Source organism: Gymnoscopelus microlampas, assembly GCF_963454915.1.
Source record: "Gymnoscopelus microlampas genome assembly, chromosome: 14".
Taxonomy (NCBI): Eukaryota; Metazoa; Chordata; class Actinopteri; order Myctophiformes; family Myctophidae; genus Gymnoscopelus; species Gymnoscopelus microlampas.
In genome coordinates, this window is record NC_139951.1 from 41,994,009 (window position 1) to 42,021,070 (window position 27,062).

At 42.5% G+C, this 27,062-nt stretch overlaps 1 protein-coding gene across 2 annotated transcripts in view; it reads left to right on the plus strand.

The window, feature by feature from the left end:
- pgs1 (phosphatidylglycerophosphate synthase 1) overlaps positions 1 to 27,062 on the plus strand; it is a 43,631-nt gene that overhangs the window by 7,735 nt on the left and 8,834 nt on the right. For both annotated transcript variants that reach the window (XM_084079097.1, XM_084079098.1), the window contains exons 3-10: positions 680 to 757; positions 3,105 to 3,204; positions 5,521 to 5,710; positions 7,606 to 7,784; positions 11,842 to 12,059; positions 16,515 to 16,806; positions 19,208 to 19,356; positions 22,065 to 22,196. In XM_084079097.1, coding sequence (XP_083935223.1) covers positions 680 to 757; positions 3,105 to 3,204; positions 5,521 to 5,710; positions 7,606 to 7,784; positions 11,842 to 12,059; positions 16,515 to 16,806; positions 19,208 to 19,356; positions 22,065 to 22,184 — 1,326 coding nt within the window. In that variant the 3' untranslated portion in view covers positions 22,185 to 22,196. The remainder of the gene's footprint in view (positions 1 to 679; positions 758 to 3,104; positions 3,205 to 5,520; positions 5,711 to 7,605; positions 7,785 to 11,841; positions 12,060 to 16,514; positions 16,807 to 19,207; positions 19,357 to 22,064; positions 22,197 to 27,062) is intronic.

The window sequence follows — 27,062 nt, forward strand, 5'->3', positions numbered from 1 at the left end:
GAAAGCTGATAACGCAGGCGGCTTATTATTCTGCTTGTAAATGTATAAAAATGATATGGTTGTCAGAGAGAGAGAGAGAGAGGGTAGGGTGACAGAAGGGTGACAAGCTGTTAAGGGTGGGGGTGATGCATGCTTTTAAAATAAGTCATTCATAGTCACTGCAGACTGTGCACTCGCAAAATCATCTCTGTGCATAACTGTTGTCCCAGACTAACAGTTATGCAGTTACACAGAGCCTAGCTATTTGTGACAAAGTGAAGTGACAGCTGAGACAGCTGTGTCACATGTGATGCATGTGACAACAAGCCGGTCAAACTATCCCACACAGGCAGTGGCAGTGCTTGTTGTTTTCAGAAACATTTACATTTGGCTGTAAAATGTGCATTTGCTTTTGTATTTTTAGTGCAATTATTTCTGTTGTTGCTGCATTGTTGAGTCAAAACCCAAGATGTTTTACTCTCTTATATTTGTGTAATAGGATAGAGCCATGTATAATGGGAGGATGTAACAATAAAAGAATGTTGAATCAATGAGCCAACCCTCAACAACCAAAAACATGACTGCAGTCATGCTAAGTATGCTTTTAAAGTGTCTTGTTACATTGGTGGTGGTTTGATTTGAGTTTTCTATTTCTTTTTTATTCTCCTCTGATGTTATGACATGTTGTTTGTTTTCTCAGGCACGTATAAAAACAGCCAAGAGGAGAGTGGTGATGGCCTCGCTATATCTGGGAACAGGCCCTCTGGAGCAAGACCTGGTGAGAGCGTGTGTGTGTGTGTGTGTGTGTGTGTGTGTGTGTGTGTGTGAGTGCGTGCACACTTTGGTTTCAGTTTTAGAACTTCACAACTAAGTGTAGTTAATGGAGCTCTTGACCCAATGTTCTGTTTTCTATATGTTCATATAACTGGTCCTCACTAATAGGGCTGTCACGATTACAAATTTAAGTTGACGATTCATTGTCACACAAATAATTTGTATAACGTCAACGATTTTATTGTGTTTTGGCATTGAACATATGAACACAATTTGTATTTCCGTTTGGTTTTTAGGCTTCATAATCGCAAATTGCACAGGGCAGATATGACAAATAACTTGAATACAAAGAAATGACTGGCACATTTATATTTTTATACTTTCCAAAAAATGTAATAATAGTGGAAATAGCTGGTCTACAAGGTTATAACATGTTTGTGACGTGTTGTACTTTGTTTTTTTACTTTGTTTATTGGATTTTCCACAGAAGCATTCAGCATCAAAAGTTGGCACTTGAACAGACACATAAAAGCTTCCTCCAGTGCGATCCATCAAATACAAAAAATGTCAGTAAACAGATTGAATTATCACCCCAAAACATACAGGAAATACAGGTAAAATAGAATATAAAATATTATAAAACAGATAATCACAGACAGAACAAAACAAAACAACATCAGTCAAACGGTACATATCCATGACACATTTATAAATCCGCTCCCAAAAACACTCCCATCATACCAACGTTCCACCAGACCTCACGTATCCGTATCCCCAATCAGAGACGGATTCAAATTCCGCACAAATTGAAAGAATGAACCCCATACCTTCCCAAACTTACTGGAGGAGCCAATGAATGAGAATCTTATCTTTTCTAAACTGCTCAAAAAAAGTTCGGAAACTTAACTTCGGTCAATTATATCTCCCCTTTGATAATACCAATTGGTATTGTGTTTTATATCATTTTTATCGTTGATTAGTCACCTTTACAACGAGGTACAGCTTGTAAGGATCGTGCATTCTTGGAATGAGCAACACAGCTAAACGTGTGGGTAGCGCCTCCAAAAAATGTGCCAAAATCACCCAATATGCTTCTGTTGGTAATCGCTCTTGTTTTGAGCAACCTGCCAGCACACACCTGCTGAGAGGTGTGTGCCAGTAGTCACAGGTGTGTGACTGCCTCACAGGTGAGTGACTGGCACCTGAACATGGGTTCTGCAACTTTGTTGAGTTTATGTATGCTCCAAGCAGCAACACTGCCCCCATGGAAAGATGCCACGTTTGTCCCTTCAGGATAAGGAATCCTGCAATAGGGCAAGTGAAGCTGGTGTTCCGTTACGCAGATTACGCATTATTTGATGTCAGCCCTGTTGTCAGCCCTGGTACCATTTGCAGGCAGGTGTGTGACTGGCACCTGAGCATGGACCCTGCAACTTTGACATCTGTCTTTGGTACCGTTGTGCAAATCTTGCCTGTAAATCTATGGTTCCTCAGTGAAGCAAGGGGTCTTGGGATGTTGTCTTCCTTGTTGACTTCACCTGTCTCACAGAACTTGGTCCTAAGTTTGGAAATGGTACCAGGGCTAACACCAAATAATGCTGTCACTCTGCATAACGGAACACCAGCTTCACTTGCCCTATTGCACGGGCCTTATCCTGAAGGGACAAACGTGGCATCTTTCCATGGGGGCAGTGTTGCTGCTTGGAGTACAAACTCAACAAAGTTGCAGAACCCATGTTCAGGTGCCAGTCACTCACCTGTGAGGCAGTCACACACCTGTGACTACTGGCACACACCTCTCAGCAGTGTGTGCTGACAGGTTGCTCAAAACAAGAGTGATTACCAACAGAAGCATATTGGGTGATTTTGGCACATTTTTTGGAGGCGCTACCCACACATTTAGCTGTGTTGCTCAATCCACAAATGCACGATCCTTACAAGCTGTACCTCGTTGTAAAGGTGACTAATCAACGATAAAAATGATATAAAACACAATACCAATTGGTATTATTAAAGGGGAGATATAATTGACCGAAGTTAAGTTTCCGAACTTTTTTTGAGCAGTTTAGTTTTAGACTGTGCAAGATGTCTCTTCCAATCATCCAATGAGTGTGAGAGGGGGAAGTAGGTGATCTCCAATTAATTAAAATTAGCTAATAGAGTGACAAAAGTCAAAACATCCTTTTCCAATTTATAGAGCGAGGGCAGTGAGGGGAAAACTTTAAGTAAGTAAATTTAAGTAAAACTGCCTGTGGTGGTGATTCACGCTGTCATAAGACAGCTGGTGGTCTAAGTGTGTGTGTGTGTACACATGCACCTGTAATGACGGTTCCTCACCTGTTGGTGTGCAGGTGGACTGTATGGAGGAGGCACTGCAACGCTCACAGGAAGACGGGGACGCTCCGGACCTCAAAGTCTCCGTCTTGTTGGACTACACACGTGGCTCGCGAGGTACGTGCGTGGCACCACCAAGTATGCGTTTTGCACGATTTGACGTGTCATGCCGCTAAAGATAAACGTCTACTGAATCTCCCTGGGAAAAACCCTTGGCCCTGGCATCAGGAAAGAAACGGTTTAGATTAAAAAGAGAGATTAAACACATAAGAAACTAGACGAAAGTTGGCTATTGACCAATTTCTCAACCTCCTAAACAATAAAAACCTTTTTTAAACTATATTTATTTGCATTTTTAAATGATATAAAACATGACAACAGTATGGGTCTGTAAATGCCTATATACAATCAAACAAAAACAGAGCAGACAGACATCACATAAAAAACATACACATACACAATAACATTATAAAGATACAAACAACGGCAACAAACCACCAGACATGGACATATTAAACCATACAATTACCGGTCATTTGGTAAATGTTACTGTATTGTTCAGGATACTAAATGAGTCATTGTTAAATGTAACTGTATTGTTTAGGATATTAAACTGGGTCATTGTTAAAGGTAGCCGTAGTCGGTTAGTTGCCATACTAATTGGGAGGCGGGGGATGGATACAAATGGTAGAGCTCTATATGGGAGAGAGGTTGTTGGCAGCAATAATGTGTAGGGATGGAGCTCGAAAACCGGGTCCATTATATACCCGGGCATGAATTTATCGAGACCCGGTTTTCGATAAGCTTTAGGCTTGTCGAGCCTGTTATCGAGTGTAGCGGCCCATGACGTCATGTCTAAACTATCAAAACAAGAGGCGATCAAGAAATAAATCTAATCACCCACGCTGGCACAAACATGTTGGTCTAAAAGTGTATTGATAGCTGCAAGTTGTGCCAAACAGCGCTGCCCGGAGCGTGTCCGTCCCTCAGTCTATCGTTGCCGAAAATGGCAGATCTACAAGCTCACAACGTGGTGCGAACAGACGCAGTGTGAGCTTGGAGATCGGCCATGTTTGGTGCGTGACACCGTCGTACGATGAAGTATACATTGCGCTTTTAAAGCGACAGTACACACATTAACCGTTTCTTCAATATTATTTTCCAAAAGTAAAAAGGTCACTTGCCTTCTATCTGTTAGAAAAGTACTGTATATTTGAAGGCCCTAGTAAAATGTAGTGCAAGTGATATATTTTGGTTAAAACAAAGAAAAAAGAATAGAAAAAATAACTATGCATTTTTTGTTTATAAAAAGTTGAAGAGACATGGAGATTTTATAGTAATTATTACAGTACTATTCATAATATAAAGCCATTTAACACTTATTGCACATTATATGAATGGTTGTTTTAATGATAGGCAAAAATATTTTTTACTTTTGTCATCTTCATTTAATTTTAGATAGTGGTCAGCCACAAACTCACTGTCACAACTGGCCAATAAAAAAAGATACCGGTTCTGTTCAGAATTTTTCGCCTCACGTCTTTTTTCTTAATAATAGAAAAAGATCGATAGTGGGCTCGATAAAAGCTCGGTTCGATAAGCAGGCTTGATAAGGTGCTCATTATCAATAAAAATTAACGAGCTCCATCCCTAATAATGTGATGATTATTGTCTCCGTCAGTATGGTGGAGAGTATGTTTTCGTCTCCGTCCGTCCGTGTGTGTGTCTAACACGCTAACATTGGTCAAGCTTCACGTGACACGTGACAATATGTTGTCACCAATGCTTTGATTGGCTAGCGAGACGCATGATGAAATAAAAACCTATAACCACGCACTTCAAAAAATCATTCATATTTTTTGAAGTGAGCTTCCATCACTGTGATGACCACTGTTGTTTCTAAATATGAATGGGGTGTGATTTTTTTTTTGTCTCCGCCAGGAGAGTTTTACCCTCCGCGTGTGTGTCCGTCTCAGCCAAGCTAACATTGGTCAAGTGACACGTGACAATATGTAATATAAATAGGTAAGACAGGATTAATCAGGAACAGTACTGGCGGAGGGAGACCTGTGCTCCGAGGAGCACACTTTCTAGTTATATAATGTATTTGGTGTTTTTTTAGTCTAGTTTTAGTCTTTTAGGATTTGTTTTTGTCTTTATTGTATTGTTATGTTGGGCTATGCTGTGCCCTCTGTCCTGTCATACTCATGGTGGATTGTCTACTTTGTATTTGTCTAATACAAATATTGAAACAGTAAAGGTAGCCGTAGTGTTCAGGGGATAACCCCCAGGAAAAGGAAACCTGCATTGATTGTTTACATGACATTTCTGTAAATCAGCATAATGTAGGGTGTAACCAGGATACAAAACAAAAACACACTGATGACTTATGCCTTTGTGCTTTGTGCTTTGTGTGTGTGTGTGTGTGTGTAGGCCAGGTGAACTCAAGGACCATGCTGCTGCCTCTTTTAAAGCGTTTCACCAGTCAGATGCGCGTCTCTCTGTACCACACGCCCGACCTGAGGGGTCCGCTGAAGCTCCTAGTCCCCCAGCGTTTCAACGAGACCATCGGCGTCCAGCACATCAAAGTCTACCTGTTTGACGACAGCATCATCATCAGCGGGTACGTGGCAGACAGTCCACTGTTTGGAGGCCTTTGTGCTGCATTCAGAGGCGGGGAGTATAAGAAAGAAATATTCTTTCTTTTTTGTTACTGCTGTACCTGAGTACAATGCAATGAAAATCATCTTGCGGGGACGTGAAACTTGCTTGAGATAGGTTAATCCAACACGCTAAATTTCATTGACACTGGTATGGTCCTTTTAAGATTTAAAAAGTCTATACTTCCCACTCATTTCTCAAAACAGATTTACTTTTTTTAGAATTAATTTAACAGTTATTCTTCGGGAATTAATCGGCTGATGCAAGTGCATTGCCTTTTAATAGGGATGAACTTCAAACTTCCACTTTATTGTCACATCAGAGGCTCCCATCATTTGTAGTTTCCAGGAAAATAACGATAGAAAGAAAGAACAAGAAAAGCAGGTCGGATATTCAAATATTCCTGATGAATGAATCAATAGAGTAACATAAATAGAGTAAGATATATGCATATATACAGTAGGTCAGATATTCCTGGTATGAGTATAGTAAGATAGAAACATACATAGACTTATGATTAGAAGAAGTAAATATACAGTATAAAATATCAGCAGATACTGTGTATATACAGGGATACTTGAGATTAAAAATGTGTGGGAACCCTGGCTGTATATACATATGGTGAAGCAATAGAACCGATATGGAACATAGACTTTGTGTGTATAGTCTTATACAGTATGCAGGTGAGATATCATTTAGCAGCATATATCAGGCATGTCAATGTACAGTAAACATAGGTGTCAGTTTGAATACAACAGCAGCAGAATGCTCCTTATTGTCTTATACATACAGTAAAGAAATCCTGTGTGGCAGCGAAAAGCAACATAGAACAATACAAGTGACTAGTGAACCTGCTGATTATCAAAGGCTCTGTTAAAGCTGACTTGAGAAAAACTGTTAACAAACTGATTGTTAGGGATGGGTCAGAATAATAAAAAAAACTTTTTTTTTTGTTATAAAAAAGAAATTCTGTATTTTTTCTGACTTTGAATTGTCAATAGCCTTCAAAAACACACATTAATGCTCAACAGAGAACACTGCGTTTTAAAAAGTGCATTAGAAATGCAGTTTTAGACTTTTACAGTTATACCAGTGGTGTAGTCTAGGTTTTTTCTGAGGATAGGCTGTGATTATTCCCTCCCACACACGCACACACAAGCACAGTCGCCGATTGAAATAACCTTTTAATAGGCCTGCGTAGTCATTTTTATTATTAACCCACAGTATCAAATCGCATTCTCTTTACTTGCATAATGGGGATACTTTCTAGTGTTGCCATCTGTACAGTACAAAATAATTATCCATGCAGAGCTCTGTAGTGTAAATTTAGTTAATTCATAAATCCACCATCAGCCACTGTGTGTTATCCAAGTGTTCATATCCTTGGAGTGGACTGCTTCAGAAAATCTTTCTTTTAAAAGTAGTCTACTTTAACAGATCACACACTGTACCATGCTATGTTCATTTGCGGTGTTGCCATGTGATGTGTGTGTGAATGGTTGTTTCTGATCAATACATTTGATCGTGTATGTACGTAACGGTCCCTGGCAGACTTACCAAACTGTAGATGCATATTTTAAAAGAGTACATACTGTGTGTATAGTGTCTTTTCCTAGACTACACCACTGCGTTATACTTAAAAGTAAATTTAAGGCAGTTCCTTTTATGCTTGGAAATGGTACTTCAAGTGGTAATACCATGAGTATTCCTTTTTTTTCACAAGCAATTTCCCAGTACGATAAGACAGATGAGAGATGACGTGAATCAGGTTATGAACTGGAATATTGACCGAAAGCTCTGTGATGCTTGTGTTGTCCTCGTAATGTTTGTGTATTTATCATTTCCCCACTGTGTCAGGGCCAACTTGAGCGACTCGTACTTCACCAACCGACAGGACCGCTACGTGCTGCTGGAGAACTGCGCCGAAGTGGCCGACTTCTTCACGGAGCTGGTGGAGGCCGTGGGAGACGTGTCCCTGCAGCTTCAGCCGGACGACTCGGTCAGCATGCTGGACGGCATGGTGCACCCGTACAAAGGTAGACGCTCGGCCAGCATGCTGGACACCAGGGCTGTCCCCGACTCAGTATTCACAGCATCTAGTCCAGTGGTTCTCAACCAGTGGTCCTTGAGGGGGTTCCAGCTATTGGAGAGTTGGTAAACAAATGGACCCTTATTAGATCTTTAACTCTTGAGAGCGTAAAATGAAACCAAATGGACCCTTACGGGTCCATTTGGTTTCATTTTACACTCTCAAAAGTTACATTATTGTTTAACATCTGCATTACTTAGTTAATGTACAAGAAGTCTACACAATTAGAGAATGTAGAAGAACTGTTATTTTGACAAAATCTTATCCAACAATAAGTTTTGGGTCTTAGAGTCTAAATCTCATCAAATGGTGGTGTGTGGCTCAAATGACGAATAAATAATGGACCTTGATATGAAATAGGTTGAAAACCACTGATCTTGTCGAATCAGAGTCGGGTGTTTCATGCGACTCGTCGACGAATCGATGATTTGTTTTTATATAGAAAATAGATCTTTATGACCTTATTGGAGGCTAGGCTAAGCAATTAATCCGTTAACTATATGACGCAGACTGCTTATTTTAGTTGACAACAATCCTGTGTAGGACTACATACAGTTCCGAGCACAACGCTACTGTATCAAAGAGCTATGTGCACATGATCCAGTAGTCGCTGGTGCAAGACAAAAAAATTACTGTAAAGAGAGAAGACCAAAATGTTGTGTACCTGATAATTGCACCGCTAACGTTTTATCAGAGCTACAGCGCTGTGGATGTCTCTTTACCGCAGCGCTGCTTTATCCAGCATGAGATAATTAACACCACTCACCTAATATGATTACTAAACTGGTTTTATTTTTAAGTCTACTTTCAGGAAGTAGATGGATTAAATTAGAAGTACATGACACATCAGAGCTCCGCACCGCACCGCCTACACTAGTAACTGACGCTTAAAAAGTAATGGACAAAAATAGACAATCAAATAATTTGCGTCGGCAGAACAGCTGCAACGTAGGTTTTTAGAATGATAATACCTAAACTTCGCATCGTACATGCTGTGTACATTTATGTGTTTAGGAAATGGAGCAGATTGGGACCAAGTGGTTCAGTCATGAGATTTTATTTTGCTTTATTCCATGCATGGTGAATATGAGGTCACACGGACACACTGACTGACTAGGTCACGCGCGCCTGTCACAGTTTAAAATGTATTTTGACAGTTCATGGTCGGTTACGCTTTCGTCAGCCAGTGGAACTGACAGATGGGTCTCATGGAGTCCGATGATGCTAATGGAGCGTGAAAGCGCTGAGACAAATAAGTGTTCGTCACAGAATGAGTGCATAGAGTATGTTGAGTGTGTACATGTGTACAGTGTGTGTGTGTGTGTGTTTGTGCGTGTGTGTGTGCGTGTGTGAGATTGAAGCTAAATGTTTGAGCAAGTTACTGGGTTCTTGCGGTTGGCTAGCAGTATAACTGAATGTGAAATTGTCATAGTTTTGTGTTTTCAACACTCTGCGTGTTTGTCTGGAGCCTGGCCGGTGATATATCAGTCTGGCAGATATATCAGCCATTATTTGACTTTTTCAACGACAGCTCTGCAATTATCATCATAATAATAATAATAGTAATAATAATAATGATACATCACACTTATTATGCTTATTATCAGCATCTCTGCAGCTAATTTGTCCAAATTGTAACCACTTTCAACCTGGCGTCTGTTTTGGGCACGTCATTTTACTATAACGACATGCCCAACCAGTTTTCACTTTTGACATGCCCATAATAATTAATTATAGGCATGTCAAAACAAGTACAAACTGCTTGCGTCTGCTATTTATGATAGATCTATTTGCATAGGGCCTAAGTGGTTCAGTTTATGTGTGCATTTTATTTACTTGTTTGCTTTGTATAATTCAAATTAAATAAAATGTTTCATCATTGAAGATTCACTCACAAAAAGTGGAGAGTCCTAGGGTTCCCAATGAGGCAAAAAAATGCAATGCAAAAACGATTGATGAGGGAGACCACTGTGTAATACAAAACATGCCTTCAAACAGCTATTTAATTCATATATTGAAGATAAACATGCTATATGCTTGATTTAATTATTTATTTTATCTATCAAAAAGTTATTTGTGTTTATTTTTTTTATTTCTGTGTGTGCTCATAGGTTAAATGTTCTCAAATAGAAGCTTTTATCAAATCCAAGTTTTTATAGTTTTGAGAAAATATCATCCAAAGCATTGGTAATCGGTCGTCTAGTCCAGGGTTCTTCAACAGGGGGTCCGGGACCCCTAGGGGTCTTCAGAGTTACTACAGGGGGTCCGCCAAATCTTTTTGTGATAGGATTTTTTATTTTACCTTAACCACTTGAACCCTAGCATCCCTTTTCTGAGGAGAACTTTGCCAAAAATAGCCGATCTACAAGCTCACTAGATCGGCTATTTTTGGCAAAGAGGTCTAGGCAAAATAGGTGTAGAGGGAAAAAAGAGCAGACCACGTAAACAAAAAATGTTGAATCTGAAACACAATTTTATACGATATAGAGGGGGTCCCTGCTTCATCTCTCTCTCAGCTAGGGGGTCCATGGCCTGAAAACGTTGAAGACCCCTGGTCTAGGACATTGGTTCCCAAAGTGGAACCCCCTCAAGGACCCCCAGGGGTCTTTCGTTAGATATTCAAAAAGTCTGCGGCCAAATAGAAATAGATTTGGGGTTCCCGACATGAAGAAGTTTGAGAACCGCTGGTCTAGGTCTCTCCACAATCGGGATTGGGATCGGACCTAAAAAAAAAGTGTGTGTGTGTGTGTGTGCAAGTCTCTAACTGGATCACAGACTGCCAGGATGTTGGACAGTGGGTTGAATGACATCATGTCTGCAGTTGAAACGGACACCAGAAATAGAGTAGTGATGTCACAATGTTTCTGGGAGACGGTTTGGACTGCGAAGTAGCGCGCGCCGCGCGTGCACACACACACACACACACACACACACACACACACACACACTCTGGAAGACGTGCACTTAGTCCTGTGTAATGATTCTGAAAGACACACACACACACACACACACACACAGACACAGACACAGACACACACACACACACACACACACACACACACACACACACACACTGGGAGACGTGCACACAGTTCTGTGCAATGATTCTGAAACACACACACACACACACACACACACACACACACACACACACACACACACACAGTGAATTTGATAATGAATGGTGGTAGGAAAGGTGATGGAGAAGACTCGGCTTACAGTAAAATAAAGGCTGACTCTGCATTTCCACTGCTTCCCAATCCTGCTCTGTGACTCACAGATGGAAGTGCCTGCAGGCGCCTCTATGATGCACACACGCACACACACACACACACACACACACACACACACACACACACACACACACACACACACACACACACACACACACACACACACACACACACACCTCACCCAGAGAACAACCCTGACCCAAGCTAACCTCACACCCATTGAGGTGTGTGTGTGTGGTTGTAGTACTATACTTGTTCCTGGTCCTCACAAAATGGCTGCTTTTATGGTTAAAACAGATTTTTAGAGTTAGGTTTACAATTCAGATTAGGATTAGGGGTTTTTAGAGGTTAGGGTTGGAGTTATGACTGAATTATTCATAGTTTCGCACCGGTGTTACGCACCAAAATGCTAAAAAAGAATAAGAATCACAATCGTTTCCATGTTGAAAAATGTTGTTGTTACAACGCGTCGCAAAGTTATTCTGCTATTTCTGCTAGTTAAAAAAAATCTGCTATTTCTTTGTATGTTTAAGTTATTTGTCATACCTTCCCTGAAAGGGCCTAAAAGGCAAACTGAAATGAAGTTCCAATGTTCAATGCCAAAAACACAATTAAATCGTTAATCCCAATTATTTGTGTGACAATTAATCGTCAACATACATTTGTAATCGTGACAGCCCTACGGCCATACAGTACTTTTGGCATCCTGTTCGGTGACATAAGGTTAAATTGTTCGTCTCCTTTGTGTCTCTCGCTCCCTCTCTTTTCCAGGCAACCGGGCGGATTTCTCGTCGTCGGCCAATGAGCGGATCATGGAGGTGGTCAACGCGGCTCGAACGCGGCAACAGATCCTGAACGTGGCGGACGAGGACTCCGAGGACGAAGGAGGGGCAGGGGAGCGAGGCGGCGAGGGGGAGGAAGACACCTGGGTGTTCCCGCTGGTGCAGATGAAGCCTCTGGGGATCCAGGTGGACGAGCAGATCACACAGGTGTGGATGACGGTCATCTGTGATGTGTATCTTTGATTTATCACTCCATGATTGGGCAAGGTTTCAGCCAGTAGTTAAATTACTCAAACAAACAAATTCAAAAAATGTGAAAGAAAATTAGGAGTTACTTCCTTGGCCCACTGACAGTGTGCGCAAGACATTTAGTGCTGATCTGTCCAGCGGTTTATAAGATTAGACTTGCGCACACACACACACACACACTTCTAGGCAGCTCGTCTCCTACAGAGCTACGCCATGCAAATTATGTATATGCAGGTTGGTGACTGTGGCAGGTATATATGTAACTCTAAGGGAGAAGGGACTTCCCATCGCCACTGGGCGGGGCTTTCGCTCTATAGGACTTGGGAAACCCCTTCGGTGGGGGCGTTGTCACGTTCTAATACAGCACGAAAACCCCATTTCAGCACCTGCCTCGGTGGCTTGCCTCGCTAATCATTAGACTGCCAATTCAAACCTCCTGGGATCGAATCCACTATTTTTCCAACAATCACAGATTATTTTTTCCGGACGAAAAAGTATAGTTTTTGACCGCAACGGAGGCGTGCCGTCTGAAGCGAACTTGAGCCACGAGAGGCACCGCCGAGCGAGCTGAAGCGACCGAGTGGCCGTGCCGAACGTTGCGAAGTTCGCTTGAGGCACAGAATCGTAAATCACTAGAGGTGCGGGTCGCTGCGCGACCCTTCCGTCTAGTCGCTGGCGCGAGGCTCTCGTGTAGCATGGTGTGTGTATTTGTTGCAACCTTTATTGTGAAGGAACCACCGGAAGTGCTAAGCTATTCATGCCGTTCCTTGTTACATAACACTGTGAGATGCTACATCGTGACATAGTGTCACAGAAACCCCCAAAAGTCCCCAAAATAACACTGTTCAACGGGCAAATTAGTTAGCATTGATGACATTGACCACACTAACGTTCATACAGGTTGTTGATAAGATGTTTAGCGTAGCCGTTTGAGTGACGACAGCAGCGTTGGTTACCGTTAGTGTTAGGCGCATGCTAACGCTATCACCGGGCCGCCGACATCCGTCGGGCGGCCCGGTGTCACTACCAGCCGAGCCTTATTCTTGCGCATTAGGCCGCGATTTCCGCAGGGCACTGCCTCGTGCCCTGCGTGTCTATTGACATTTGTAATGGTCAGAAATCTAAGTTGGGCTTGTTTGTGTGAGAATATTTCCACATTGGTTCGAAATGTGTGCTTATTTGAGCATTGAGGAGTTAACTGTGCAGGAGCTGTGTGGAGCGAGCGAGCTGGTGTTTTCAATGGCCGTCGCTTCTTTGTGTTCGGCTGGGGCCGTAGCCGTTCGGTGATGTTCGGTGATGGGCGGGGTTTTGGGGTTGCCATGTCCAGGAGTTGTAAGCACGAAGTGGCGTGTAATTGGTTTGGGAAAGTGCGTCGACGCATGCGCAGTGCGGTGTTTTTGCATCAAGCTGGTTGCTTGTTGCTCGCGCGCAATCTGGCAACAGTGATGGAACTTACACGCCGGCAAACATTCGACACTGGATTCAAATTGTAAGGTAGATGTGTTGAGGGAGAGCGTTTGAGCCCCAACTGCCATTCAAAGTGACTGCTGGCCAATCACAGCGCGTATTTTCCGGGACTTTCCTAACTCCTGTGCACTCAAATAAGCTTGCGTGGCAGATAGAATGATGTTCCATAGTCGTTTTATTTGAAGGTTGGTGAATGATGTCCCATAGTGTTTCTCAGAAGCTGAGCCAAGTTGCTGGAAGTGTTGACAGGAGCTGTCACGTGCTACACACGGCGTGTCGTATACTTACACATGATCTATGGACTGTGGAACCGGTCGGACGTATACTGTCAAAATGATCCATTTGTCAAGTTGCATCCTCCCCTATATTCCTATTTGGCCGTGATGCACTTGAATATGCCGATAGTCTATAAGCAACCTATGCAGTCAATATTTTGTAAAATAAAGAGCCAGCAAATGAGAAAGGGATATTGTAATTACATTATGAAGTGAATTTTGTAACTTTAACCTATTGAGACCGTGAAAGCATCTGTGTTATTTCAGATTTCTGGCTATTCAAAAATAGCAGATATGCAAGCTCATAGCCGCTCTACGAGCTTGTAGATCTGCTATTTCTACAAATCTTTGAATATATATATTATTTTTCACTCAAATCTTTGCTTCCGGGGGGGTCCCTGGAACAACATATTTTGAGATGGTGGTCCGCGGCCAAATACATATCATTTTGGGGGTCCTTGACATGAAAAAGTTGATATTATAGCAACATTTTTTCAACGTTTTTTCAAGAAACTGTTTGAGATTTGCACAAATTGTCACGATTTTTCAAAAAAATAGTATGAGCTTGTATATCTGCTATTTTTTGAATAGCCAAAGCAAACTAAAATGACACAGATGCGTTCCCGGATTGAATTTTTGACAACTGAGTGGGTTATATGACTTCAGCATGCACTTCTTATTTGGAAGAACAGCTTTTATGTCTCTCAGTGAAGGAAAATGCTTCAGTATACCAGAGCTTCATTGGGGACATGGGGAGTGACACGCAGCAAGGGTTGTCGGGATCGGGATTCAAACCTGCGACACGCATTAGCAGCCTAGGTGACCGGAGCGCCACGCCAGCCGTCCGGCCCGTAGGCTATAGTTTTAAATGTATAGAATCTACGACAGCTGCTGTCATGTGCTGTTGTGTAACACATCACACCTCCGATTCCGCAAGCCCAGCAGCTTGCAATGTACAAGCGCGCACACACACACACACACACACACACACACACACACACACACACACACACACACACACACACACACACACACACACACACACACACGCACGCACGCGCACACACGCACACACAGTCAGGCACACACAGTCAGGGGAGGCTTTACTGCGGCTCTACTTCTGTGTAGAAAGGCAAAGCCGGCATTAATTGCAGCTTTTCATCACGCCAGTATTGCACAATGACACATCTCTGTGTAAAAGTCACCACAGACTGACATGCAAGGTGAACGCAATACCAGCCACTCTGTTGTGGCTGCTTGTACAGTAATAAGCGTTTATTGGCGCACGCTCAAGGCATGCTTGTGTAATAATGATCGTGTCGTTTCTTAGAAAGCCACACCTGTCAGTGTCAGGTGCCTTAATTACACCAAGAGGAAATGAATGCTCGCCGATACGAATGGAAAGGAAACTTGAGAGAACTTGAGAGAGTTTCCATTAGGACAGATTGAAAATAACTTTATACCCCAGCATCCCTATATGCCCGGGGGAACATTTGCCAAAAATAGCCGATCTACAAGCTCACAACATGTCACGCTGAGCTTGTAGATCTGCTATTTTTAGGCGATGAGATTTGGTGTGCGTAAAAAGAAAAAGAACGCACCGAGCACAGTGCAACTCGGGTTCTTTTTACTAAGTATAGGGGCCTAAGTGGTTAAACTGAAGTGTTATTGATAAATTCCAAATATTATCACAGTATTCTGTGACTCCCCTGGACCGGCATCACAGCACCCTTGGGCATTGGTTCTCAAAGTGGGGTCCCGGGGACCCCCAGGGGTCCTTGGGGTGGGGTTCAACTTCCAGGGGGTCCCCAGCAAAAAGTAGTTAACATACAGTAGCCTCACAATCATTTTAACCACTGTATCTATCCATTTATAAGTTGGCTGTTCAAAAATAGCAATAGGGTCTGCAGTCAAATACAGATCAATTTGGGGGTCCTTGACAAAAATTGAGAACCACTGCCCTAGGGTGCCACGGCACCCACTTTGGTTCAAGAGGTTTAACCCATTTAAACCTGAGACCAATTCTAAAAACGCTTCTTAAATCCTTTCCTGCCAAAAACGTTTATAAACGTTTAAAAAATATATATATATGTATATTGTTTTTTAATTCTAAAATGATTCTTTATTTTGGGGGTTTTTCCGTTCTTCACAAAGAACCAGGGGATAACGCGATCCAAAGATTTGTTGCTCCATTAACTTCAATGTTAAAAAATAAACGTAGAACATTTTGACATTTTTCCTATGTTTTACTATGTATTTTTCAGTGAAATTCAAATTTTCAAACAACAAATGTCAACGAGGTCGCGATGACCTCCTGACATTTTTAAACCACACCTGAAAACCTCCAGTGATTAGCAACCATCAGGGGATCAATCATACTGGCGATAAATATTCTGTGACTACTTGAAAAGGTATGAAATCGTTAAAAATGCTGGCAGAGGCTGCAAACTGTTTTAGAAAACCCCTGGCAGTTTTAAGTGTTAAATCCTGACCTAAGTTTTCTGAAAAACTTCAAATATTTATTAAAAAATTACAAAAAACCTATGTTGCAATATACTGTACATAGCAACAACAACCCCAAAAGAGGTTCCCGTCTTGAAAGGTATAGTTACAAATAGGGGGTTCCCGACGTAAATGGGTTAATAATAACCTGACCCACGTTTTTCCACAGCGTCTTCTGACGGACGCGGGTCCGGACGCCACGGTGTTCCTCACGTCGGGATACTTCAACCTGACGCGGGCCTACATGAGCCTGGTGCTCGGCGCCGGGGCCGACTACCGCATCCTCACCGCCTCGCCGGAGGTCAACGGCTTCTTCGGCGCCAAGGGCGTGGCGGGCGCCATCCCCGCCGCCTACGTGCACATCGCCCGGCAGTTCTACAACAAGGTGTGCCAGCTGGGGCAGCAGGAGCGCGTGCACCTCCACGAGTACCACAGGCCACAGTGGACCTTCCACGCCAAGGGTGACCACACACACACACACACACACACACACACACACTCACACACACGTTTGTATCACTATTAGGGTTGTCCGATATTGGCTTTTTTACCGATAACCGATATACCGATATTGTCCAACTCTTAATTACCGATACCGATATCAACCGATACCGATATATGCGGGGATTATTGTGATTAGGGTAAGCTCAAATTTCATATCACACACACCATATACAGTAAGAACTCCTGTAACTTATTTATAAAGCAAAAAAAAAAAAAAAAAAAAAAACCGATACCGATATTTTCCCGATATCAATTTTTATGCTAATATCGGCCGATAATATCGGGAGGCCGATAATATCGGACATCCCTAATCACTATACTTTGGGTATACAAAAATAGCAGATATACAAGCTCATAGCGCGGCACCGAGTGCCGCTTGTATATCTGCTATTTTAGAAAAATCGTGAAAATGTGTGCGAATCTTTTAATATATATATTTTTAAAGCGAACATTTGTAACTCAAATCTTTGCTTCTGGAGGGGTCCCTGGAACAAAATATTTTGAGATGGGGGGTCGGTGGCCAAATACATATCATTTTGGGTGGTCCTTGACATGAAAAAGTTTGAGCACCACTGATATAGCAACATAACGTTTTTCAGAAACCTGTTTATTTAGAAGACTTTTGTAGGTGCGTTCCTGGATTGAATGGGTTAATTACGCCAAGAAGAAGCGATTTTATGAATACCTTTTTTGTTTTTTGTTGTTGCTTTTTTCCCGCCCATTTTGGTCGTTATGCCAATTGATTCCTGCCCCCACACATTTATGTGTTGTCACTACTGTTGTTATCCTACTGACTCACATAGCAGTGAGGAGGAGCCCCCACCGAGAGGACATAATAGAGCCTTCGTCCTACTCCTCCCGCCCAACACTCCCTGACAGGAGCTTGTAGATCTGCTATTTTTTAAAGCGAACATTTGTAACTGTCAAATGTCTCAACAAATGTCTACATTTTTCTGAAAGACTGTTGTTGCTATATCAATGGTGCTCAAACCTTTTCTTGTCAAGGACCCCCCAAAATGATATGTTTTTGGCCGCCGACCCCATCAAAATATGATGTTCCAGGGACCCCCCAGAAGCAAAGATTTGAGTTAAAAACGTTGTTAAAAAAAATAGATGTATTCAAAGATTTGCACAAAAAAGTTCAAGATTTTTTTTAAAATAGCAGATCTACAAGCTCGTAGCGCTGCTATTTTTGAATAGCTAAAAGTATAAAATAATGGTTATAGCTGAAATTTAAAATGAGACAGATGTGTTCCCGGATTAATGCTATTTAAGGATAGCTATGTTGTTCAGTCGGTCGGGTTCACCACTTTGGACCCGAACAACATTTCTCCAAAAAAGACTGTCTGGGTTGCCGTGGCAGTTGCTGTTGCACTTTCATTCTCCCCAGACCATTTTGGGTGACCCAATGGCCTTTCCTCTAGCGCCACCATTAGGCCAAAGGTTCCAATTGCACAATAAAGTCTAATGGGGCAATTTGCATGCTCCCTCTATGACAAACCCTAACTATTTGACTGACCCCATGACCTATCCTCTAGTACATTTTGGGAGTTTCCTTTTTTTTTTTTTTTTTGCAAGCTGCTGATAGAACTATTGTATTTTTGACTCTGAATTTCTAGGAAGGCACTCTTGGGGGCCAAACTTTTAAAAGTATATTACTAATTAACCACTTAAAGGGATAGTTCACCCCTCAAATTACCTTTTTTCTATTGATTAGTCACCCCATGGAGACTTGAATTCATGGATTTTTTTTTTTTGTCGCATTCCTAAGCCAATAATTTGATGACCAGTGGATTGGTAGGCAACAGTTCCGGTAGGAGACACGAAGGAGACTCTTTGTGTCTCCTACCGGAACCGCTGCTGGTCATCAAATTATTGGCTTAGGAATGCGACAAAAACTAAAAAATATCCATGAATTCAAGTCTCCATGGGGTGACTAATCGATAGAAAAAAAGTCATTTTTGGGGTGAACTATCCCTTTTAAGAACTATTTCAAATATATTGAAAGGGTTACTTTGTTAATTTGTACCTGAAATACTTGAGTATTTACTTATACTTTGTCCGCCACTTTGTCACGCTACACACTGCTCCAGCAGTGTGTAGCGTGAGAGAGGCTGGCTTGTACAGTCATCCTGTCGTAGCCTCGGGACAAGGATGCACACACACGCGCACACACACACACACACACACCCTCTCATACTTTGGTTTTGGACAGACTCCGGGGATTTCTGCATGTGCTTCCTTTTTAGCTGTGGTTTTTGGCCGACTTAAAAATCCCTACTGGAAAACGTGGCTTCAGATTTCTTTTATTTTTTTTAAAACATTTCCTCCTTTTTTTATTCCCCCTCTTTCTTCCAGGTCTGTGGTATTACCTGCAGGGCCAGGAGCGGCCTTGCCTGACTCTAATTGGCTCCCCTAATTTCGGTTACCGCTCCGTTCACCGCGACCTGGAGGCGCAGATCGCCATAGTAACCAAGAACCAGGAACTGCAGGCCCAGTTGCAGGAGGTACTAACTCTGTTTCTTTCCAGAAGTGATGACTCATCAGTTCTCCTGACTTTGATGCATTCACAGACACACAGTCACACACATGCTGTACATGCTTATTACTTTATGACTTGTTTGAATGTGTTCATTTGTTTAACCCTTAACCTCAACCCTCCCTGCTACATGCCCAACCTTAACCTTAAAGGCATAGTTCACCCCCCAAAAAATATTCTATCGATTAGTCACCCCACAGAGACTTGAATTCATGGATATTTGTTTTGTTTTTTTGTCGCATTCCTAAGCCAATAATTTGATGACCAGCGGACCGGTAGGCAGCGGTTCCGGTAGGAGATACAAAGGAGACTCTTTGTGTCTCCTGCCGGAATTGCTGCCGGTCATCAAATTATTGGCTTAGGAATGCGAATGCGAAAAAAATAATATCCATGAATTCAAGTCTCCATGGGGTGACTAACGTCATTTTGGGGGTGAACTATCCCTTTAAACCTGAAAGGTATTCCTTCACCCCAAAATGACGTCACATTTTTTTCGATGTTTTAAGGAAGAAATAACATTTATATTAAGGCTATATTATCATTAAAATCGTGGTGTTTTGCCAAATTAGTTGGAGACCCACTTGCAATATCCTCAAAGTCCACCAGTGGGCCTCGAGCCACAGTTTGAGAATCGCTGCTTCACTCCCTGAATGGCTTTACTTCTTTAATTCTATGATTTGTGGTCTCAACCAAGCTGGTGAAGCAGGGGTCTTCAACAGGGGTCGGGGACCCCCAGGGGGTCTTCAGAGTTACTACACGGGGTCCGCCACTTCTTTTTTCATTAAGCACTTGAACCCTCCCTATTCTGAGGAGAACTTTTTTTGTCTCTTTGCCAAAAATAGCAGATCTACAAGCTTGTAGATCTGCTATTTTTGGCAAAGAGCTTTGGTGTGGAGGGAAAAAAGAGCAGACCAAGTACAGAGTGAAATTTCAAGTATTAACGGTGTAAGTGGTTAAATATCTCAAAATATTAACATGAATCCAAAATACACTGAAGATTGTGCTGTCAAACAATGAAACTGTATGGAATCTATGAAAGACCCCTGTGGTAAACAACGTAAACACACACATGTCAGCAACAGGACATGTTTTATACATGAGGTCGGCTTGGTCCCCACAAAGGCGAGATCACCGCACCTTTCGGCATTTATCAATATATCCTGACGTGGGCTTCATCCTACTTTACGCTGAGATCTCACGTCTGGTCGAGACCAGTTGTTGACGTTGGCTGCGCCCGTTTATTCCATTCTAGACCTGCGGAGCAGCATTGTCTGACGGTCTGACAGGCATCTGGACACATATATCCACTCCAAAATGTATATCTACACTAATAAATAATCCCTGTGAAAATATAACATTTTATAAAGTAATTTAAACAAACTGCTTTAACAGTCATTCGGTTGCATTGGCTATTTTCAAAATATACAGCGCTTCATGCGAGCGCATTTTCGGGACTCCCGACGATCATTTCATGGACTACAAACTGACAGTAGCTTGTCCTATGTTATGGTGTTATGTCAGAGAGTTATGAAGACTACAACCTGGCTGGGTTAAGGATATATACCCGACGCTCCAATCTCTTATTAACGTGGCGGCACGGAATCACTGCAGCCTGGCCGAGTCTGACTGCTTTATTTTAGTGTAACTTGAACACGCACTGCTCGGTATGGGGTAAATGAATTAATATACAAACGTATTCCATTCATGGCGATGTGATTGTTATCATAATATGTCATTCATATTATATAGGCTACAAGCCTAAGTGACAAAGATACCGCTCCGGATTACATGAAAAACACAGGCAGGCGCGTGTGTGTGTGTGTGTGTGTGTGTGTGAGAGAGAGAGAGAGAGAGAGAGGGGCGTGTGCGTGTGTGGCGAGGCGATTAGGGGAATCTATTTCTTATTGGCTTTTCATGTCTTTGGTCGTATTCTGGTTCGTCTTCACGTCGTAAAATCGGGGCGTTTTGAGAATATTTAAGGGCGTGTTATTTAAATGACGCTCGTTTTCAGACGTGAGATTTATCAAAGCCCCGACCTGATGTACGCTCGGATCAGCTGTTTAGGATCCTTTGATAAATGTGACTTCGACGTTGGTGCACGGCGAATATATGGAAAAATATACGCCGGTTTATACGCTGTGTTGATAAATGAGGGCCATTGTGTTTTTGTGTTTGACTCTGTGTGTCCTGTGTGTCTGGAACAGAACATGTTATACATCAGTGGTTCTCAACCTGTGGGTCAGGATCCCCAGGGGGGTCCCCACATGATTTTTGGGGGTCCACTGATAGTAAAGTGACAATTTAATGACTTTTAAGACCTTACAACAAACTACTATTAAAAACTTGTAAGACATTGGCCAAATTTATAAGAAAGAGGCAAACAAAAATTTAAAATAGCCGATCTACAAGCTCACAACGACTCACCGTTGTGAGCTTGTAGATCGGCTATTTTCACAATATTTATCTGTGGAACCGAACAAACAAAATGTAATGCCTCAACTCCTACTTTACCATGTGCTTATCAGGGTATCTGGGGGGGGGTTTCCCCAGTTCAAATATGATTGTGGCCTGAAAAGGTTGAGAACCACTGTTTATACATGAGGTCTGCATGGTCCCCACGAAGCTGGATAAACAGTGTAAACTAAACACACTGTCCTTTATACTCTGTCCTGTCAGGAACAGGAGATGTTGTACATGAGGTCCACAGAGGTGTCCAGCTCCACGTTCGAGCGCGCCGACCGCCACGTCAAGCTGTGGGTTAAACTGGTGACGCCCCTCATCAAGAACTTCTTCTGAGATCCCAGCAAGGTACACAACCCCATTCCCACGCACGCGTACACGTACACAGAGTAACCCGGGGCAGAGTGGCCAGTGGTTAGAGAGGCCGTCTGGTAAGCAGAACTTCTGGTCACTGGTTCACCTCTTGGCCCCGGTCTATGTGGCAAAAGCTGAATTCCAATTCTCAAATTTCTGCCTTCGTCATCTGTCCTCCAGCATGGCGGTGTTACTGTGAAATTGGTGACCTGCCGAAATATGTGACCATCGTGTAGACATCACATAACGTCAGTGTCTGAACGTACATTTTTGCGATTTGTTACACAAATCTTGTCTTCTTGGGTTCCCTGGCACAACATTTTTTTCAGATGGGGGTCAAATACATATCATTTTGGGGGTCCTGGGCACAAAACAGTTGAGAACTAGTGATTTAGAAGGCTTTTTGTCTCCGCATGAGAAGGCATGGCGAGAGTGTATGTTTTGCACCCTGTCCGTCCGTGTGTCCGTCCGTGTGTCCGTCCGTCTGTGAACAGCTAATCTCAGGCACCGTTGGCTTGATCGCAGCGAAACTGTGCGCACACACTCCCTGGCTGCCAATTCAGAACCTCTGCCCCAACATCTTCACATGGGCCTGTTATATTTTTTTGGTAGAATCGGCCTCAGGTTTAAATGGGATAAGCAGATTGTGGCTGGGGGGGTGAGTGTCCTTCATGTTTCCGCTCAAACCTTGACTACACATCGCTTCTCGTATATTCCCCTGGCGGGAGCAGAACTCACCTCTGACGATGCACTGGGCCGTCCTCACCGCCATCTGGTCTGTCGATGCACTGGGCCGTCCACACTGCCTTCTGGAGTGCTTTGTGTTAGAGGGCAGTGCACAGTGTTGCCAGATTTTGCAAGAGAAACAAGCAACCAGATCTATGAAAACAAGCCCAAAAGAAGCGACTAGGTCACATGATCACACATGTGCCCTAGGTCCTGACACAAAATATTTTCAGATGTGGGCCCGTGGACAAATTCATATTCATTTGGGGGTCCTTGTCATGAAAATGTTTGAGAACCCCTGGTTTAAACAACATGTAGGAAGCACGCCCAAATAACCAACTGCACTTTAGAAACAAGCCCAAAAAAACGCAACGACTAACAATATTTACAAGCAACTTTACAGAAAAACAGACCCAAAGTTGCTTATAATAAGCAGAAATGGCAACACTGGCGGTGCAGTTCCCATACCAGATGGCGACGCAGCTCATCAGGACAACCTCTGTTGTAGCTGGTGCTGTTTGTTGACATTCATTTACATTAATGCATTCATCAGTGGACACTGTACTAAAAGTGCGATGGCGAGACCGTTTTAACCACTTAACCCTCTAGATGTAGTAAACTGAACCTGAGTTGGCTCGGGGTTCAAGTGATTTAGAACAGGGGTCTTCAACGTTTTTCAGTCCAAGGGCCCCTTAGGTGAGAGAGAGATGAAGCAGGGACCCCCGGCCCCCCTACTACATATTGTATAAAATTGTGTTGCAGATCTTTTTCATAGATTTCATAGATGGCTTCATAGACTTGCTTGACAACACTGTCAATGTGTAGCATTGTGCTGGCGTCATGTTAATATATTTCCCCTAAACCAACCTTAGCTGAAAATAGCAGATCTACAAGCTCACAACGTTGTGAGCTTGTAGATCGTCTATTTTCGGCTAATGTTCCCCTCAGAATAGAGGGATGCTAGGGTTCAAGTGGTTAATGTACCAAAAAAAATTCCTATCACACAAAGATTTGGTGCCCCCCCCCCCCCTGTAGTAACTGTTGAAGACTCATGGTTTAGAAAATGGAATCGCTGCTTCCGGTTCCTTGATCACACAGAACACAGGAGCAACAGATATAAAAGTTGACGGGACAATACATTTGGATTTCATTTGGGATATCGTGGCCACTACAGAAGCTCTTGTCTACACAAGCCAAGCTTTGACCCAAGTTCAACATCAATTTAAGTACATGTTTTTACATATCCACTAAAAACTACTGGTGACTGTGTGATGAGTTGGTTGTCAGAACTCATTGACTCCCTCGCAGCCACTTGGGTTTTCCTTCACATGCTGTTCCTCTAAACACAAACAGAAAGGCAGACCTTGTGTCAAGCAGTCTGTGGTTTCTTAGAAAATGTCTACAGTCATTGTGGTGCGTCCCGGTTCCAGTGTTGGAAGAAGTACTCTGTTTTTTTTGTAAAAAGTAAAAGCAGAAATACCACAATGTCAAAATAATCTGTTATAAACCCATTAAGAACTAAGGCCGATTCTACCAATGCCCTCTAAATCAGTAGTTGTCACACTTTCAAGATGTTTTAAAAAACAGAAAGAAGAGAGGAAGGAGTGCATCTGTTTGACTAGAGTAGAAATCGCTAACAAGGTGCTCTTTGGTACAACTGGGTGACAGAATTGATGCAAAAAAAGGCACTCTTAACAGGAAAAGTTAAAAAGCCTTTAATAGTTTGGCTAATGCATAGCAAATGTATTCTTGCTATGCATTAGCCAAACTATTAAAGGCTTTTTAACTTTTCCTGTTAGAGTGCCTTTGTCTCGTCCCTTTTTTTTTGTGCATGTTTTCAAAAATGTTCAAAAAAAGCAGATGTACAAGCTTGCAGAGCGGCACGAAGTGACGCACTGTGAGCTTGTATATCTGCTATTTTTGAATAGCCAACGTAAGAATCTAAAATGACACTGATGCTCTCCCGGTTTTAATGGGTTAAAAAGGCCTATATTCAAAACTGTGCTTGAGTAAAAGTGCTGACATCAAGACATACTTAACAGTGCTCATTATGCAGAATGTCCAATTTCACAATTGTTTTTCAACATTTGTCCAAACGTTTCAATGTGTCACTGGTCAGAAGAACTGCAATAAATAAATAATGGATCAAAGTGTTTCCCTTAAATTCTTTTGAGCAGTACACGTTCAAAAGAATGACATCTGCAAAGAAACTAATAACTAAAGTTTAATCGTTGTAGTCGAGTCAAAAGTATGATTTTTGCCTCTTGAGAGCGGAAGTAGAAGTATCGGAAAATGGAAATACTCAAGTGAAGTAAAAGTACCCCATAGTTGTACTCGAGTACAGTAATTGAGTAAATGTCCAGCACTGACCTTTTCCTGCACTTCCCAGAAGATTGGGCTGATTCACTTCCATCACGGACTGAGTCATTCTGGTAAAAGATGTACCGATACCATGTTTTCCGTCCTGATACCGATTCCGATGCCCATAAATTGCGTATCGGTCGATACCGAGTACCGATCCGATACAGATTGTGTAATAAAACAAAAAACGTCTGGGACAGTGGTTCTCAAAGTGAGGTCCAGGGACTCTCAGGGTTCCTTGAGGGGGGGTTCCAAATGGACCCTTACAGGTCTCTGACTCCGAGAGTGTACAAATGGAACCAAATGGACCCTTACAGGTCTCTAACTCTGAGAGTGTCCAAAGTTACGTGTCCATTTGGTTCCATTTGTACACTCTCAGAGTTATAGAGGTCCTTCCAATTTAAAAGTTTGAGAACCACTGATATAGGAATATGTAAAAATTCCATAAATAATTGTTCAGCTACAAGTTAAAATAATAATTTAGATAGTGCAGCTGTATAAAATAGTCGTGCAACATCAACTGAAGCATTCAAAATATTACTGTAAATGAAACCATAATGTGATAAATGAAGTAGAGGGTAGCTCTGGGTGCTTCATGTTCTGCGTGAGCAACTTCATTGAAATGAAAGGTGGGGGTTATACTGTATAACTCTGGACCAGACCAGAGAAGCAGTGGTGGAAGTACTCAGTTTTTTTTTTACTTAAAGCTTACACTATGTAACTTTCCTCTTCTACCCCGGATTTGAACCCGGTTTGAACAGTATTTACTCGGTCTACCTTCCACCGCTGCCAGGGAGCGGCTCACACTTTAGAGGAAGCCGGCGGCATGATTAAGACAGTTTCTGGTAATCCTTGACGGTTGACTTGACGTTTGAGTGACTGTCATAGTTCCTAGCTACCCACCCGTGTCATCAATAAAGCTCTGTTCTGCTTCACTGATTGGCCAAAAGCCAATCAGCCAATCAACAAAATAAAAGTATTTTGTTTGAGCGTTTTGCAGCCACACCTGTTTGTTTGTTTTCTCAGTCAAACGGCGCGTCCAAACTTTGTTTTCTAGTCACACACAGCCACCTTTCCCATGCCGTGATCTGAAACATTGTTTGGCCAAATGGGTCACTCACAAGTAAATATCCCTTTTAATTAATACTTTTTTTTTTTCTCCCATATTTATACTTTTACTTAAGTAAACAGTCAGAGTACTTCTTCTCCACCACTGAGGTGTGACTACACGGTCCAGATAGGGCTGTTTGTTTCTTTCACAGCAGGAAGTGTTTGGGGCTCAGATACGGGACGGTAGAGCAGGAAGCACTCGGCTATGGGGGAGAGATAGTGACGGTAATCTGGCGGTGGCTGATTGCCACCTGAGACTATGGGTGTCGCAAAGACAAAGGCTCAAAGTGAATGATCCTCTGCCAGAGAGGAACAATAGCTAAAGCAACAAGCATTCAACACTCGTAACGCACACGCAGACACTTCTATTTGTGGTGGTGTGTTGGGAAATGTTAAGGAAGTGCATTGTTTTACCGGTCATGATGACACAAACAAGACGGGGAAGGGTTGCGCTAGTTCCTTGACCGTTGAACTTGACCTTGAATTTTATTTTGTTTACACCAGGGGTCTTCAACGTTTTTTTTTCAGCCCCAAGGACCCCCTAGCTGAGAGACAGATGAAGCAGGGACCCCCCCCCCCCACTACATATTGTATACAACTGTGTTGCAGATTAAAACCCTCAATATTTAGTCAACTTGACCATCGGCTCTGTACTTGGTCTGC